Source organism: Gorilla gorilla, chromosome 16, assembly GCF_029281585.2.
Source record: "Gorilla gorilla gorilla isolate KB3781 chromosome 16, NHGRI_mGorGor1-v2.1_pri, whole genome shotgun sequence".
Lineage (NCBI taxonomy): Eukaryota > Metazoa > Chordata > Mammalia > Primates > Hominidae > Gorilla > Gorilla gorilla.
In genome coordinates, this window is record NC_073240.2 from 56,518,071 (window position 1) to 56,530,861 (window position 12,791).

Below are 12,791 nucleotides of genomic sequence, written 5' to 3' on the forward strand. Positions count from 1 at the left end.
AACCAAGAGAGCTGGGGAGGCTGTACTAACATCAGAAAAAAATAGACTTTAAGTAAAAACTGTCATGAGAGACAAAGGAGCTACCAAGGAAGGACAATCGCTTGAACCCGGGAGGTGGAGGTTACAGTGAGCCGAAGCTGTGCCATGCACTCCAGCCTGGGTAACAAGTGTTAACAAGAGCGAATCTTCGTCTCAAAAAAAAAAAAAAAAATTAAAATTATAAAAAGTATTTTCTCCAAACACAATGGAATAAAACTTAAACCAGAAGTAAAACTGGAAAACTCACACATATATGAAAATCAAACAACATATTCTTAACAAATGGGTCAAGGAAGAAAATGCAAATAAAATTAGAAAATACTTTGGAACAAATGAAAATGAAAACATACAGGAGGCTGAGGCAGGAGGACTGCTTGAGTCTGCGCAAGCAGAGTTTGCAGTGAGCCGAGATCACGCCACTGCACTCCAGCCCAGGCAACAACAGAGTAAGAGTCCATCTCAAAAAAAAAAAAAGAAAAAGAAAAACTGTAACACACCAAAACTTATGGGATGCAGTGGAAGCAGTGCTCAGAGGGAAACTTGTGGCTATAAATATATTTAAAAAGAAGAATAATCTCAAATCAATAATCTAATTTTACACCTTGAAGAACCAGAAAAAGAAGTGAAAACTAAACCCAAAGCTAGCAGAGGGAAGGAAATAATTAAGATTAGAGTGGTGATAAATGAAATAAAAAAACAAAGAAATAATAGAATCAGGAAAATGAAAAATTTGTTCATTTTTGAATAGATGAACAAAACTGACAAAACTTTAGCTAGACTGACCAAGAAAAAAAAGAGAGATGATATAAATAACTAAAATCAGACATGAAATTTTTACTACTGACTTAAAAAAAATAAAAAAGATGATAATAAAATACTATGAACTGACAAATCAGACAGCCTAGATGAAATGGACAAATTCCAAGGAAAACACAAATTACCTAAACTGACTGAAGAAGAAATATAAAATTACAACAGGCTTATAACAAGTGAAGAGATTGAATAAAAAATCTCCCAACAATAGGCCGGACATGGTGGCTCACGCCTGTAATCCCAGCACTTTGGGAGGCTGAGGTGGGAGGACTGCCTGAGGTGAGGAATTCGAGACCAGCCTAGCTAACATGGTGAAACCCAGTCTCTACTAAAAACACAAAAATTAGCAGGGCGTGGTGGCATACACCAGTAGTCCCAGCTACTCGTGAGGCTGAAGCAGAAGAATCACTTGAACCCAGCGGGCAGTGGTTGCAGTGAGCCAAGATGGCGCCACTGCACTGCAGCCTTGGCGACAGAGCAAGACTCCAACTCAAAAAAAAAAAAAAAAAACCCAACAATGAAAAATCCAGAACCAGGTGACTTCACAAGTGAATTCCACAAAATTTATTTATCTGTTTATTTAGAGACAGAGTCTCTGTCACCCAGGCTGGAGTGAAGTGGCGCGATCTTGGCTCACTATAACTTCCGCCTCCCAGGTTCAAGCGATCCTCATGTCTCAGCCTCCTGAGTAGCTGGGACTATAGGTGTGTCCCACCATGCCCAGCTAATTTTTTGTGTTTTTAGTAGAGACAGGGTCTCACCATGTTGCCCAGGCTGGTCTCAAACTTCTGAGCTCAGACAATCCGCCCACCTCGGCCTCCCAAAGTGCTAGAATTACAGGCATGACCCACTGTGCCTGGCCTCCACAAAAAATGTAAAAAAGAATTAATACCAATTCTTCTCAAAATCTTCCAAAAAAATACAGTATTTTTATAGGGAATATTATATAGGGAATATTTCCTAACATATTCTATGACACCTACTCCACTATCAAAGCCAGACAGATAATCACAAGAAAAGAAAATTATCTTCTATGAATATGGATGCAAAATCTCAGCAAACTGTTAGCAAACCAAGTCCAAAAACATATTAAAAGAATTATACTGACCAAGTAGGATTTATCTCACTTTTATCCCAGGAATGTAAAAGTTGTTCAACATAAGAAAATTAATCAAATAATTGATAGAACAAACAAAAAAGATGATTAGCACAGTTGATACAAAAAAGGCATCTGAAAAAATCCAATACACCTTCATAATATAAATACTTAGAAAACTAGGAAGAGAAGGAAAATTTCTCAACATGATAAAGGGCATTTATTTAAAAAGCCTCACAATATCATACTCAAAGGTGAAAGACTGAAAGCTTTTCTCCTCTGATCAAGAAAAAGACAATGATCTCTGCTATCACCACTGTGATTTAACATTGTACTAAAAATTCTAGACAGAGAAATTAGTCTAAAAGAAACAAAAGGCATCCAAATTGGAGAGAGAGAAATAAAGCTACATCACTCATAGATTATATGATCCCATTTACAGAAAATTGCAAGGAATCCACATGAAAGCTACTAGAGCTAATAAATGAATTCAGAAGAGTTTTTGAGTATAAGATCCACATGCATAAAGCAGTTGTGTTTATGTACACAACAGCAATAAAGTAATTGAAAAGGAAATTAAACAATTCCATTTACAATAGCATCTAAAAGAATAAGATGCCCAGATATAAATTTCAGCAAAAAGGTAAAAGACTGTACACTGAAAACTACAAACAGTATCAAGAAAGTGAAAAGGCAAATGTTCACTACAGATGAAAACAATTCAAGTGTCCAAGAGATGAACGGATAAACAAAACACGGTCTATCCACACAATGTAATCTTATTTGGCCACAAAAAGGAATGAAGTACTGATACACGCCACAACGTGGATAAACCTTGAAAACATGCTAAGTGAAGGAAGACAATCACAAAGACCACATATTATATGATTTCATTGATATGACATACCACATATAGGCACATCCACTGAGACAAGAAGTAAATTCGTGGCTGCTAGAGGAAGGGGGAAATGGGGAGTGACTGCTATCGAACACAGCTTTCTTTTTGGGGTGATGAAAATTTTCTGGAATTAGATAGTGGTGAGACAGACGCACAAAACCCACTGAACTGTATACTTTATAAGGGTGTTCCAGGTGCACTGGCACACACCTATAATCCCAGCTACTCAGCAGACTGAGGCAGGAGGACTGGAGTTCCAGACCAGCCTGGGCATAGCAAGATTCTGTGGGGGAAAAAAATAAAATAAAATAAAATTTAAAAAAATATATATGTATATCTAAAAGGGTGAACTTTATATCTTAATAAAACTTATTTTTTTAATTCCACGATAGACAGAGGCTGTCACTATGTCCTCAGTCTGTAAGATTTTGGTTTTTAAACGCTCATCAAAAGTAGTTTCTGAGAACCAGAGGTTAAAAAAAACACACAAGGAATGTAAAAGTCAGGAAAGTATTTGTCAGATTAGTGTCAGAGACCTTTGTGAGGATGACGCCTTTATCCTCTGCATACATATCCTTACAGCAGTTCACTTGGCTTCAGAATTAGAGCTGGTGAAGATAATTTGGTATGTTTTCTACCTTTTTTGTACACTGCAATTATCAATTGTTTACTGTGAGCTTGCTCTGCTCTGTGCAGCATACCATGTTAGGGCAACTGCAAACATTACTTAAATGATTACAACAGCATCTTCCTTTTCCTTTCTTATTTACCAAGATTAAAATGATGATTTTTTAAAAGATTTAATGAAGAGTCTGGGCACTGTAAACTCTCAAAAGTATTAAAATAGTCTTGACTGACAATGAAAACTTAATTTGGGAGGATTTTTATGATTTCTTTTAAAACATCTCAATAATCATAGCTGTTTTTTAAATCCAAGGAGTATCCTCAACAAAATGCCTGACTTAACATTCTTTTTCATATAAATGGTAATTACCAGTTAAAATGCTTTAAATAATCAATTCTAACTGAGCAACCTTGTTCATGAGAGATAAAAATCATCTCTCAAAACTGCAGTCAAGAATATCATGGTTCTCAAAAAGGTAACCTCAAATGTATTTTATTTATTAATTAAAATACTCCCTTAGCCTAAAACCCTGCTTAAAAGATTTGTTGCTTCCTATTATTTTAAATTGCTCTGGACTTCATCAATAGACCCAGCTGTTAAATTTGGGAGCAATGACAACAAATCCCAGAGCAAATGACCACTGAGAGTGAGATCCTTTCTTTAGAATAATCAGAGATAGTTGACAAAAAGGAGCCATACCAAATACCCTTTCAAAATTCCATTAAGAATCTGGACATAAATAAAACAAAATAAAATAAGTACATTTTTATACATCTTAAAGACAATTCTAATTCTACCCCTTACTGGACCATGCTTTGCTAAAAAAAAAAAAAAAAAAAAATTCCACCAACTTTGAAAAAAAGTGAGATAATGTTACAGGTTTCTGAAAATGAGAAATGATCCTCACTAATCTAGTGCAAAGTGAGAAAAACTGGTTCCATTACCCAGAGATTATCAGGCACCTGATAAACAGACTTTAAGTAGACAGACTTTAAGAACCAAATGTCATTCTAAAAAAGCCTGTAGAACTATATATGCAATTTCTACTTCCTTCACTTGACTTATGTAATATTGAGAGCCAATTTTAAGTTAAACATAACTTCTGAAACACACCTCCTCTTTTTAAAGGCGAATTTTTTTGGATCCCAGAAAACATCAACTGAACCTTATCTACAGTGTTGGCAGATTGGTTTCTCTAAATACCTCAGTTCTGTTGGTTTGAGTTTTCCAAAATCAAATGACTTTTACTCATGTTTTAGCATTCTTGAATTAGGCCAAGTAACTGCTCACAGCTTGACTTCAAGTGAATAGGCACGCAGGTAAGAGACTCAGTCCTTTCCAGTGCCTACAGCTCTCAATAAAACAGTGACAGTGTAGCAAAGTCTTGCCTATTTCAGGTCCAGGATCATTAATAAAATCCAAAATCTAGCATACAGTCTCATAGTTCTTAAGTTCTCTTTTCAACGTATCACTTCCCCCTCTTTTTTTTTTAACATGACTCTTTAAATGTTTTTAATATATTTTTAACTTCACATTTCAAAGACTTGGTATTATAATTTATGCATTACTTTTTAATACGCAAGCCTCACCCAAAGAACAGTTTTTCATGAATCCCACATAAACCCTCAAATTTCATCTTAACTTAAATTGATGTATGTTTTTATTAAAAAAAACCTATACCCTTTTAATGGAAACAACTACTACTACTTAAAAAGTTATAGAAATGCACCCCCAAACAACCTTACCAAAGGCAAAATCAACCTCAAAATTTTGGTTAAAAAATCATAAAGTTACAATAATTCCTATGCTCTTCCAGCTACAAAGGGTCACATAAAAAATTATTTTTTACCCAAGTGAACAGTTCTGGAAAATCAAAGAAATATAAGCTAGCTTTATGTTCTTTTTCCCTCTATCCTAAGACTTCAATTTCCACCTTTTATGGAAAGGAAATAAACAACTAGCTTCCTGTTCAATCACTAGCTTACAGCCAGTCTTTTACACATCACAGAACACAACCCGCCTCCTCCTTTACTTCTCTCAAATGTCTCTTATCTTAATTTAAACTTGTTGAAACGTGAGACCATTTTACCACACTAATGCTTTCCTACGAAATTTATCTTACTTATTTCAACATTAAGAATACAAGAAAAGTCGAGATAACCATAGATCATTTCTTATTCCTAAAATATTTAAATTTAGATAACAAAGACTTAGTACCCATGAAAGTGAAAACTTGATTTGCTAAATTTAAAAATACTGAAATTTATAGGAAATGGTTTAATCTTCTGTTCTTGCTATTGTACACAACTAGAAAAAGGGCATCCCATGTCACTCCTCTTTCTATTCCAATTACATGAAAATGTAAGGCAGCTAACACGGCTATTAATAAAAAGGATTACCTTTTTTTAAAGCTAAATATTACTTTAACCCTATACTTTCTTTTTAAAATGGGATGCCTTAGCAAAACTAAGTTAGATGAATTCTTTTGTGCTTGAATGAACAACAGGAAAGCAAAGCCTCCAGGCCTTTGGGGAGGAACCTTGTCCCTGCAGCCCTGCTCTGATGTGCTTGGGAGATAAGGCTCCATAGTGACACTTAAGGAAAGGCCTGTTCACATTTGAATTTCTGCATTCCTCAAGAACAATTCATGGCAATAACTAACTTTGCAGAAGAGCTACATGAAAGCTTTGGCCAATGAATGAGGGTCATCTGCTCTTTATCACAAGGGTAAACCTCATCCTGGCCAGTTTCTAACCTTTTAACCCTGTGAATTCCTAATTTACACATGAATAATGGAATTCTTGCCTAGAGTGCAACTTTCAGCTTCTAGTTCCTAAGTTTAGAGACCAAGACTTGATTGCCTGTGTGTTAAAAATCTAAAACTTGCACAGATTGAAGTTTTAGATTTCCAGGTGCTGTACTATTGTGCTTCTGTACAACCAAAAAAATACGCTTACTGACAAAATCCTTGACTAAGAAAAAGAACACACTTGTTCCCTGCTGCTATCAATACCTAAAAGAGAACTAGCTTTAAAAACAAGGGGGAAAAGAAAACCAGAATGTCCACTTAATGCCTATTCTCTTCATATATATATATATATACACACACACACACACTCTTCCTGTAAATATATATATATATATATATATATTTACTCTGAACACAGGATAAAGGGATTTGAGCCTCCATCATCTAAACTTATTGCTTAGATATCAGAACTTTAATTTAAAAAATACATAAAATATAAAAACTTCACAATTGTCTGCAAAATCATTCACATGTAATTATTTATTATTAGTGATAATTTCTATAAAGATGCAAAAATCTAAAGATATTTAAAAAGCCAGTTCTGACATTTTGTTTGTTACACCTATCACACACCATTCACATTTTATTTATGAAGTTAGAAAGCTCTGTGTTTTTCCAAAAGTGTTTCTGGAAGCCCTAGAATTATGTCAGGCTTCTCAGGAGGTCCTGGAAACAATGTGTGGTCATGACAAATGCTTCATCTTCTCACGGCCTATCTGGCCACCTCCACTATGTATTCCCTATCCCTGAAAGGTAAGATAAGTTACAGTTCCTGAAGATGAAAACACAAGATTCTACAAACTCCAAAAGGTGGGAAAATTACAACTCTACAGAACAAGTTTACATTGGACAAAAACTGAATGAACAGAATATAAGCATAAAAAGCACACTATCTTTAAAACAGTACTATACAGAAAAACCATTACTCCATGAAAAAAATAATTATTGGCCAATGATTACGGGGGAAGGAAGGAAGGAAGGCATGCAGGCAGGCGGGCAGGCAGAGAGAGGGAAGGGACAGGAAGAAGAGAGGGAAGGAGGGGGAGGAAGGTAGGGAGGAAGGAAGGAAGGAAGGTAGAGAAGCAAGGCGGGAGAATGGTAGGCAGAGGAGGGGAGGGAAGGAAGGGACAGGAGGAAAAGACAGAGGAAGGAAGGGGGAAGGGAAGGGGGAGGGAGAAAGGAAGGAAGTAGGAAGGCAGGGAGAGGGAGGGGAGAGAGAGGAAGGAAGAAATGAAAAATCAGAAATCCTCTCAGGATTATGCTGGTCTTTGGCAGGGGTAGGAATGTGGCTAGAACCGCGAACCTCTGATTTTCTGATGTATCAATATAGAAATATCTTTGCTTGCAATTTATTTTCTACAATTAATCCTTATTGCAGAATAAAATAAATTAGTTAATATAAGGATGGCATAAATGGACCATGAACAGTAAAGTCACCTAGGAAATTCCTGCCAATAGCTTCCTAAATTTCAATTGCATAGAACTTGAAACTACTATTTCCTAAATGTTATGGTGGTTTTGTATTTTTTTTTTTTTTTTTTTTCCTTAAAGAGATGGAGTCTCACTATTTCCCAGGCTGGACTCAAACTCCAGGGCTCAAGGCATCTTCCTGCTTCAGCCTCCTCAATAGCTGGGATTACAGGCTAGCCACCAGACCAGCTAAGATTATGCCTTTATCTCAAGAACGCCATCTACCTATTGCTCAACTTGTAAATGATCAATTTGTAGGTATAGTGCAAAATCTATGCGCTGTGGATTAACAAAAAGCATGCAGGTTAAATGCCTTAAAACTTTTAAGATTCAATTTTGGTTTTCGAGATTTAGTCTGTTAATCTTGAGAGCTGCGTGTTTCATCACCTGAAAAAGATGTAAAGCCTCAGTGGGCACAAGGAGTTCAGTACTTGTCCTAGGCCCATCTTTACCCGCAACAGTTACAGGTCAACCACCAAGCAATGGATCACTTGGACAAATGGTTGATCTGATGGGGATGTTAATACAAAAGAAATCATTAGATAGCACACTTTATGACGAAAGGGGAAAAGTGAGCAGATATGGGTTTAAGTCCATTAGGCATAATATGGAAATGGCCTTAATCTCTTTCCCTCCCAGCAGGAAAAGACTAGGAATACTTCAAAGGCTTAAGAGTGACTGACCAATGCCCTCTCGTACAATTAAAAGGCAACATGGGTGATCTAAAAGCAGTCAGAGAAATGGAAGCCTGTGCTATAAGAAAGATTTAGCACTCAAGAACCATCTGCAAAGCAGAAAAATTTGCTTGTGATTGTTTTCATTAATTACTAATTTCCATAAGATTAAATCTTAGAACAACTTTTGTTGCGTAGGCCAAACTTCTACATCCAACTCTTCATACTTCGTGAAATGCTTAAAATTTTTATAAAGCCACCTCTACAGGTTTCATTTTACTTGGTGTTCTAAACCTAATTTGACTTCTGTTCTCAATTACTCATTTGAATTTACATACGTATTTTTTTCAGATTTCTCTATATGCCTCAGTTAGCATCAACTATTATCTCCAGTAAAATTCTTAATGCATGCATGATTTGGGGGATTATTATATTAATAAAGCAAGAAATCATCAAAATGTAGCAATGAAAAATGTCAACAACCAAAAACTTAAACACTTACTTGATAAGGCAAGATGAGCTTTTTGACTAAGAATGGCTCCATATTTGTTCATTGCCAAGCACTGATAAAATCCTTCATCGGACTGCTCTCCTCGCCTGCCTTCCACCTCACTGATGTATAAAGAGCCGTTAGAAAGAACCTCGATCCGTTTATTTTCAGACACTTTTGCTCCATTTTTCAACCATGTGACCTTAATAGGAACTTCTCCGTGAGCCTGGCAATCTAAAACGACTGGGTCCTTTCTTGTGACAGTTACATCCTGTGGTTCTTTTACAAAAGACAGTTCGCTAAAGCACCACACTCCTATAAGGAAAAAAAAGGAGAACGGCACATCCAGAATTACAGGCATAAAATGATTCCTTAACACACAACTGTAAAACACATATTCAGGGTATAAGATGACGAAGTTTAACAAATTTTATTAGTTAACTTACAAACACCTTAATGAACCAATCTAAATTTCAGCAAACTCTTCCAACAAGTCACAGAAATCACTTTTTATACCTTCACTAAAAGCATAGGGAAGATTTCAATAACTTCTATGCTTTGTATAAATTCTGCTCTCAAGTTCCTTGCTAGAGTTTCAAAATCATCAGGAAAACTCATGAGCACAAGCTGTTTGCTTTTACAAGCTTGTCAAAAAGATCTTGAACAGAGTAAGTCGTAAAAGTCTAATTTTACAAGAAATCATTAGCAAAACTCCAACTCTGTGAACCAGCAAGTTTATTTCCTTGTCCCTTGAAGTGTTTTTGGAACCCGTGGCACCTACTCCTTTGGGAACTGCGTTTATCTTTTGTGACAAATTACAAGTTTGCATTTTTCTATCTGCCCTTTTACAGCAGGGACTCTATCTCCTCTCCTTGAAAGAAATCCATTTACTTAATTTCTGCAGAGCAAGCTATGTATTTAAAAGACAAACAATCGACTTTGAAAAGTTGGTAACTCTTGCTGCTTGTACTCAGTGGGTGATCGGATTAAGAAACTTTTATTTCACTTTTTTAGAACTACCAACTGTTGGAAAAAATGCGTGACTAATTGGTCCTTACTGTCTAATAGGGATAGGAGATTGCTTAATCAACCAATACACATTTTTATCAGAGCAAAGGAAAGGCTTTATCCTAAGCATATACACATCGCCCCTGGCCCTCGCCAGGATAAAGCATTCGATGACCATACAATACTCCGTCACCTCCTGCATTTAGTGCACAGGCCGTCTTAAAGTCTCACGTATCGACTGGGGGTGAATGGAGAAGGGGGGTGTGTGGCGGAAGCGTTGCTTCATCTTCCTCCTGATCGTTGTGGATCCTTGATTACAAACCCCCAGAAATGATTTGTTTCTCCTCAAGGCAGGTCCTCGGAATACTCACAGTTCAAGGCTCCCTGCTTCCCGTAATGTATGCCCAGGGCGACGCGAGCCACCCTAACAGCCCAGCGCTGTGCGCGGATCACTCCGGAAGGCGCCCATTGTGTTTCTGAGCCACATCTGACTTTGATCCTCTTTTCAAGCCTAATAGAAACTAACCACTCCAGAAAAAGCCTAGCGTCTGTAACCTGCAAATAAATAAAATAACCCATTCTCCTGAACACCTCTCCTACCGTCACCCCATTCACTTTACACTTTTCTCTCTTCTAGGAAACCAATACGGACGCAAGGTAGAAAAACGAGTTCATCCAAGTTTGTGCAAGGCAAATCTAGAATTTGGAAGAATCTTCAGAGCCGTACACACTTCAGGCCCTGCCCCCAAATACCTAGCTGTAGGAGATAAATCCTATTTACCTACCTTCCTTTCCAGCTTCGGGGACTTTTCCCCCCTCCTTTCCGGGGCACAAATCGGCCACTTCACTTCCAACCCTGCCAATTCCACCCTCCCATCTCCTCCTGGCTGGATCCAGATCCGGCAAGCTGGTGCCGATTGGGGTTATGAGTTCACCTATTCCCTCTCGCAGCCCTAAAAAGCGGGGGAACTCCCACAACAGACACGGGAAGCCGCGCGGAACCGCGGCGCCCCCTGCACGGCGAGGCTGCCACTAAGGAAACAATATAAATAAAGCCACGTGCAGCCGCGGCGGCCCCTGCGGGCTGGCGGCCCGGAGTCTGGCCGGTCGCGGAGGCGCGGACGCGGCCGGAGCCGGGACAATGGCGCGAGAAGGAAGAGACCAGAGTGGACAGCGGCCGCCAGAACTCCGCAGCCCCGGGCGCGCGGCGCGGAGGAGCGTGCGCCCGGAGAAGCTCCCGCAGCCCTGCCCAAGCAGCGCAGAGGCCGCAGGCAACTCGTGTCCGCAGCTGGCGGTTCCGGACAGGCTGCAGGGCGAGAGCGGGGGCCGGGGGTCAGCGCCACCACGGAGGACCCCACCGCGCGCTCCCCACGCCCCATCGTTTCCTCTTTCCCCATCCCACTCGCGCCCGCTCCCGCCCCACAGCGGTAAGAGAAAGCAGAAGAAAGCGCGCCCACCTGGCAAAGGACTGAGCAGCAGCAGGAGCAGGAGCGCGCGGAGCAGCATCCCCGGCGGTCGCAGCCGGGCGAGGGGTCGCAGAGGAGGCGCCATTCAGCGTAGCCGCGCGGGCATGCTCCCCGGCCGCCCAGAGCCCCTGTCCGTCTGCGGCCTCCGCCCCTGGCGCTCTCTGCTCTGTTGCTGGACGCACGCAGCCTGGCTCCCCGCTCCGGCTCCGGCACCGGCGTGGCGAGCGTCTCTGCGGTGGCGAGGCTGGTGCTCGGACGGCCGCTCGCGAGAAGCTGGGGGCCTGAGAGTCCGGCTAGGGGCGGAGTGAGGCGGCGGCTGCAGAGGGCGGGGGCGGCGGAGTGGACAGCGCCGCGGCCGCGGGCCTGGGACTACTTTCTACATCTGGCCCCTGGTCTGGGCCAGGAAGGTCGGCGCGGCCGGCGGAGGGAGACGCTGGGAGTGGGCCAGTGCGGCCGGGTCGGAGCCCTGGGGGAAGGGTACGGGCCCTGCTGGACAATGCACCTGGGGGTCAAGCCCCGGCTGAGGATCTCCGGCCCGCGTCCCCGCCCCCTCTGCCTCCGCGCCACCGTCGGGGACAGAGCCACAAAGGCCGAGCCTCCTGGCCCAACCAGCCTCCGGAGCCCCCCTCCCGCGGCTAGTTGAGGATTGGGGAAGGGGTGGCGGCCGGGGAGGGCTAGTGTTGAAAGACGGGGAAAGGCCGGAGGCTTCTCCCTTGATGGCCCCCGCCCACCCCCTCCTACACCCTCCTTCCCTCACACGCAGAGGCCCGGTGCAGGGAAATCTCACTCTTTCTCACTTCAGAGATTTGTCAGCTCCACTGGAGGCATCTCCGGATGATAAGCCTCCGGAGATGCCCCCGTGCATTTGGGCACGGCTCTTCTTCTCCCTGCCCCCATTAGATGCAGCGCGGGCTTAAAAATATCTCCGAAGAGTGGTCTCAAATGAACAATCACCTTTAGGGGGAGAGGGTTTATTATCTCTTCTTCAAGTTAGTCAAGTTCTTTAATTTGTGAGAACTGTGCACACAAAAGGCTCTGTCCTGAGAGCAGAGGCGAGATCAAGAGATTTGTAGATTCTGTGAGCTTGCTATGGGGGAGCAGGCTTTGATAGATTACTTGGTTATAAATTAAACTAAGACACAAATGTGAATTTGTTCACATCTAAATTTAAGGATAACAGGAGTTAAAACGTACATTTAAAGAATATAATCAGATTGCTAAGCGTGTGGATCATAGCGTTTACATGTGGATTAACATTTGCTAATCCAAAACAATCTGTGGCACATGATGAGGGCACAGGCTAAAAGCTAGCCTTCATGAAAACTGCTGATGGAAATCTAGCTTTGGTTACCACGACATCAACACACTTACTGCCTTAAGCACGTTCCAGAAATCCTCCTGGG

General features: G+C 41.0%; 1 protein-coding gene across 2 annotated transcripts in view; it reads right to left on the reverse strand.

Annotated features, from left to right (window-relative positions):
* PRTG (protogenin) overlaps positions 1-12,075 on the reverse strand; it is a 126,063-nt gene extending 113,988 nt beyond the window's left edge. The window contains exons 1-2 of one of the 2 annotated variants that reach the window (XM_063698562.1): positions 11,380-12,075; positions 8,927-9,229 (exon numbers count right to left, since the gene is read on the reverse strand). In XM_063698562.1, the coding sequence (XP_063554632.1) occupies positions 8,927-9,229; positions 11,380-11,473 (397 nt within the window). In that variant the 5' untranslated portion in view covers positions 11,474-12,075. The remainder of the gene's footprint in view (positions 1-8,926; positions 9,230-11,379) is intronic. The other variant, XM_019011314.4, reaches the window with a different exon arrangement.
* Positions 12,076-12,791: the final 716 nt, after the last annotated feature.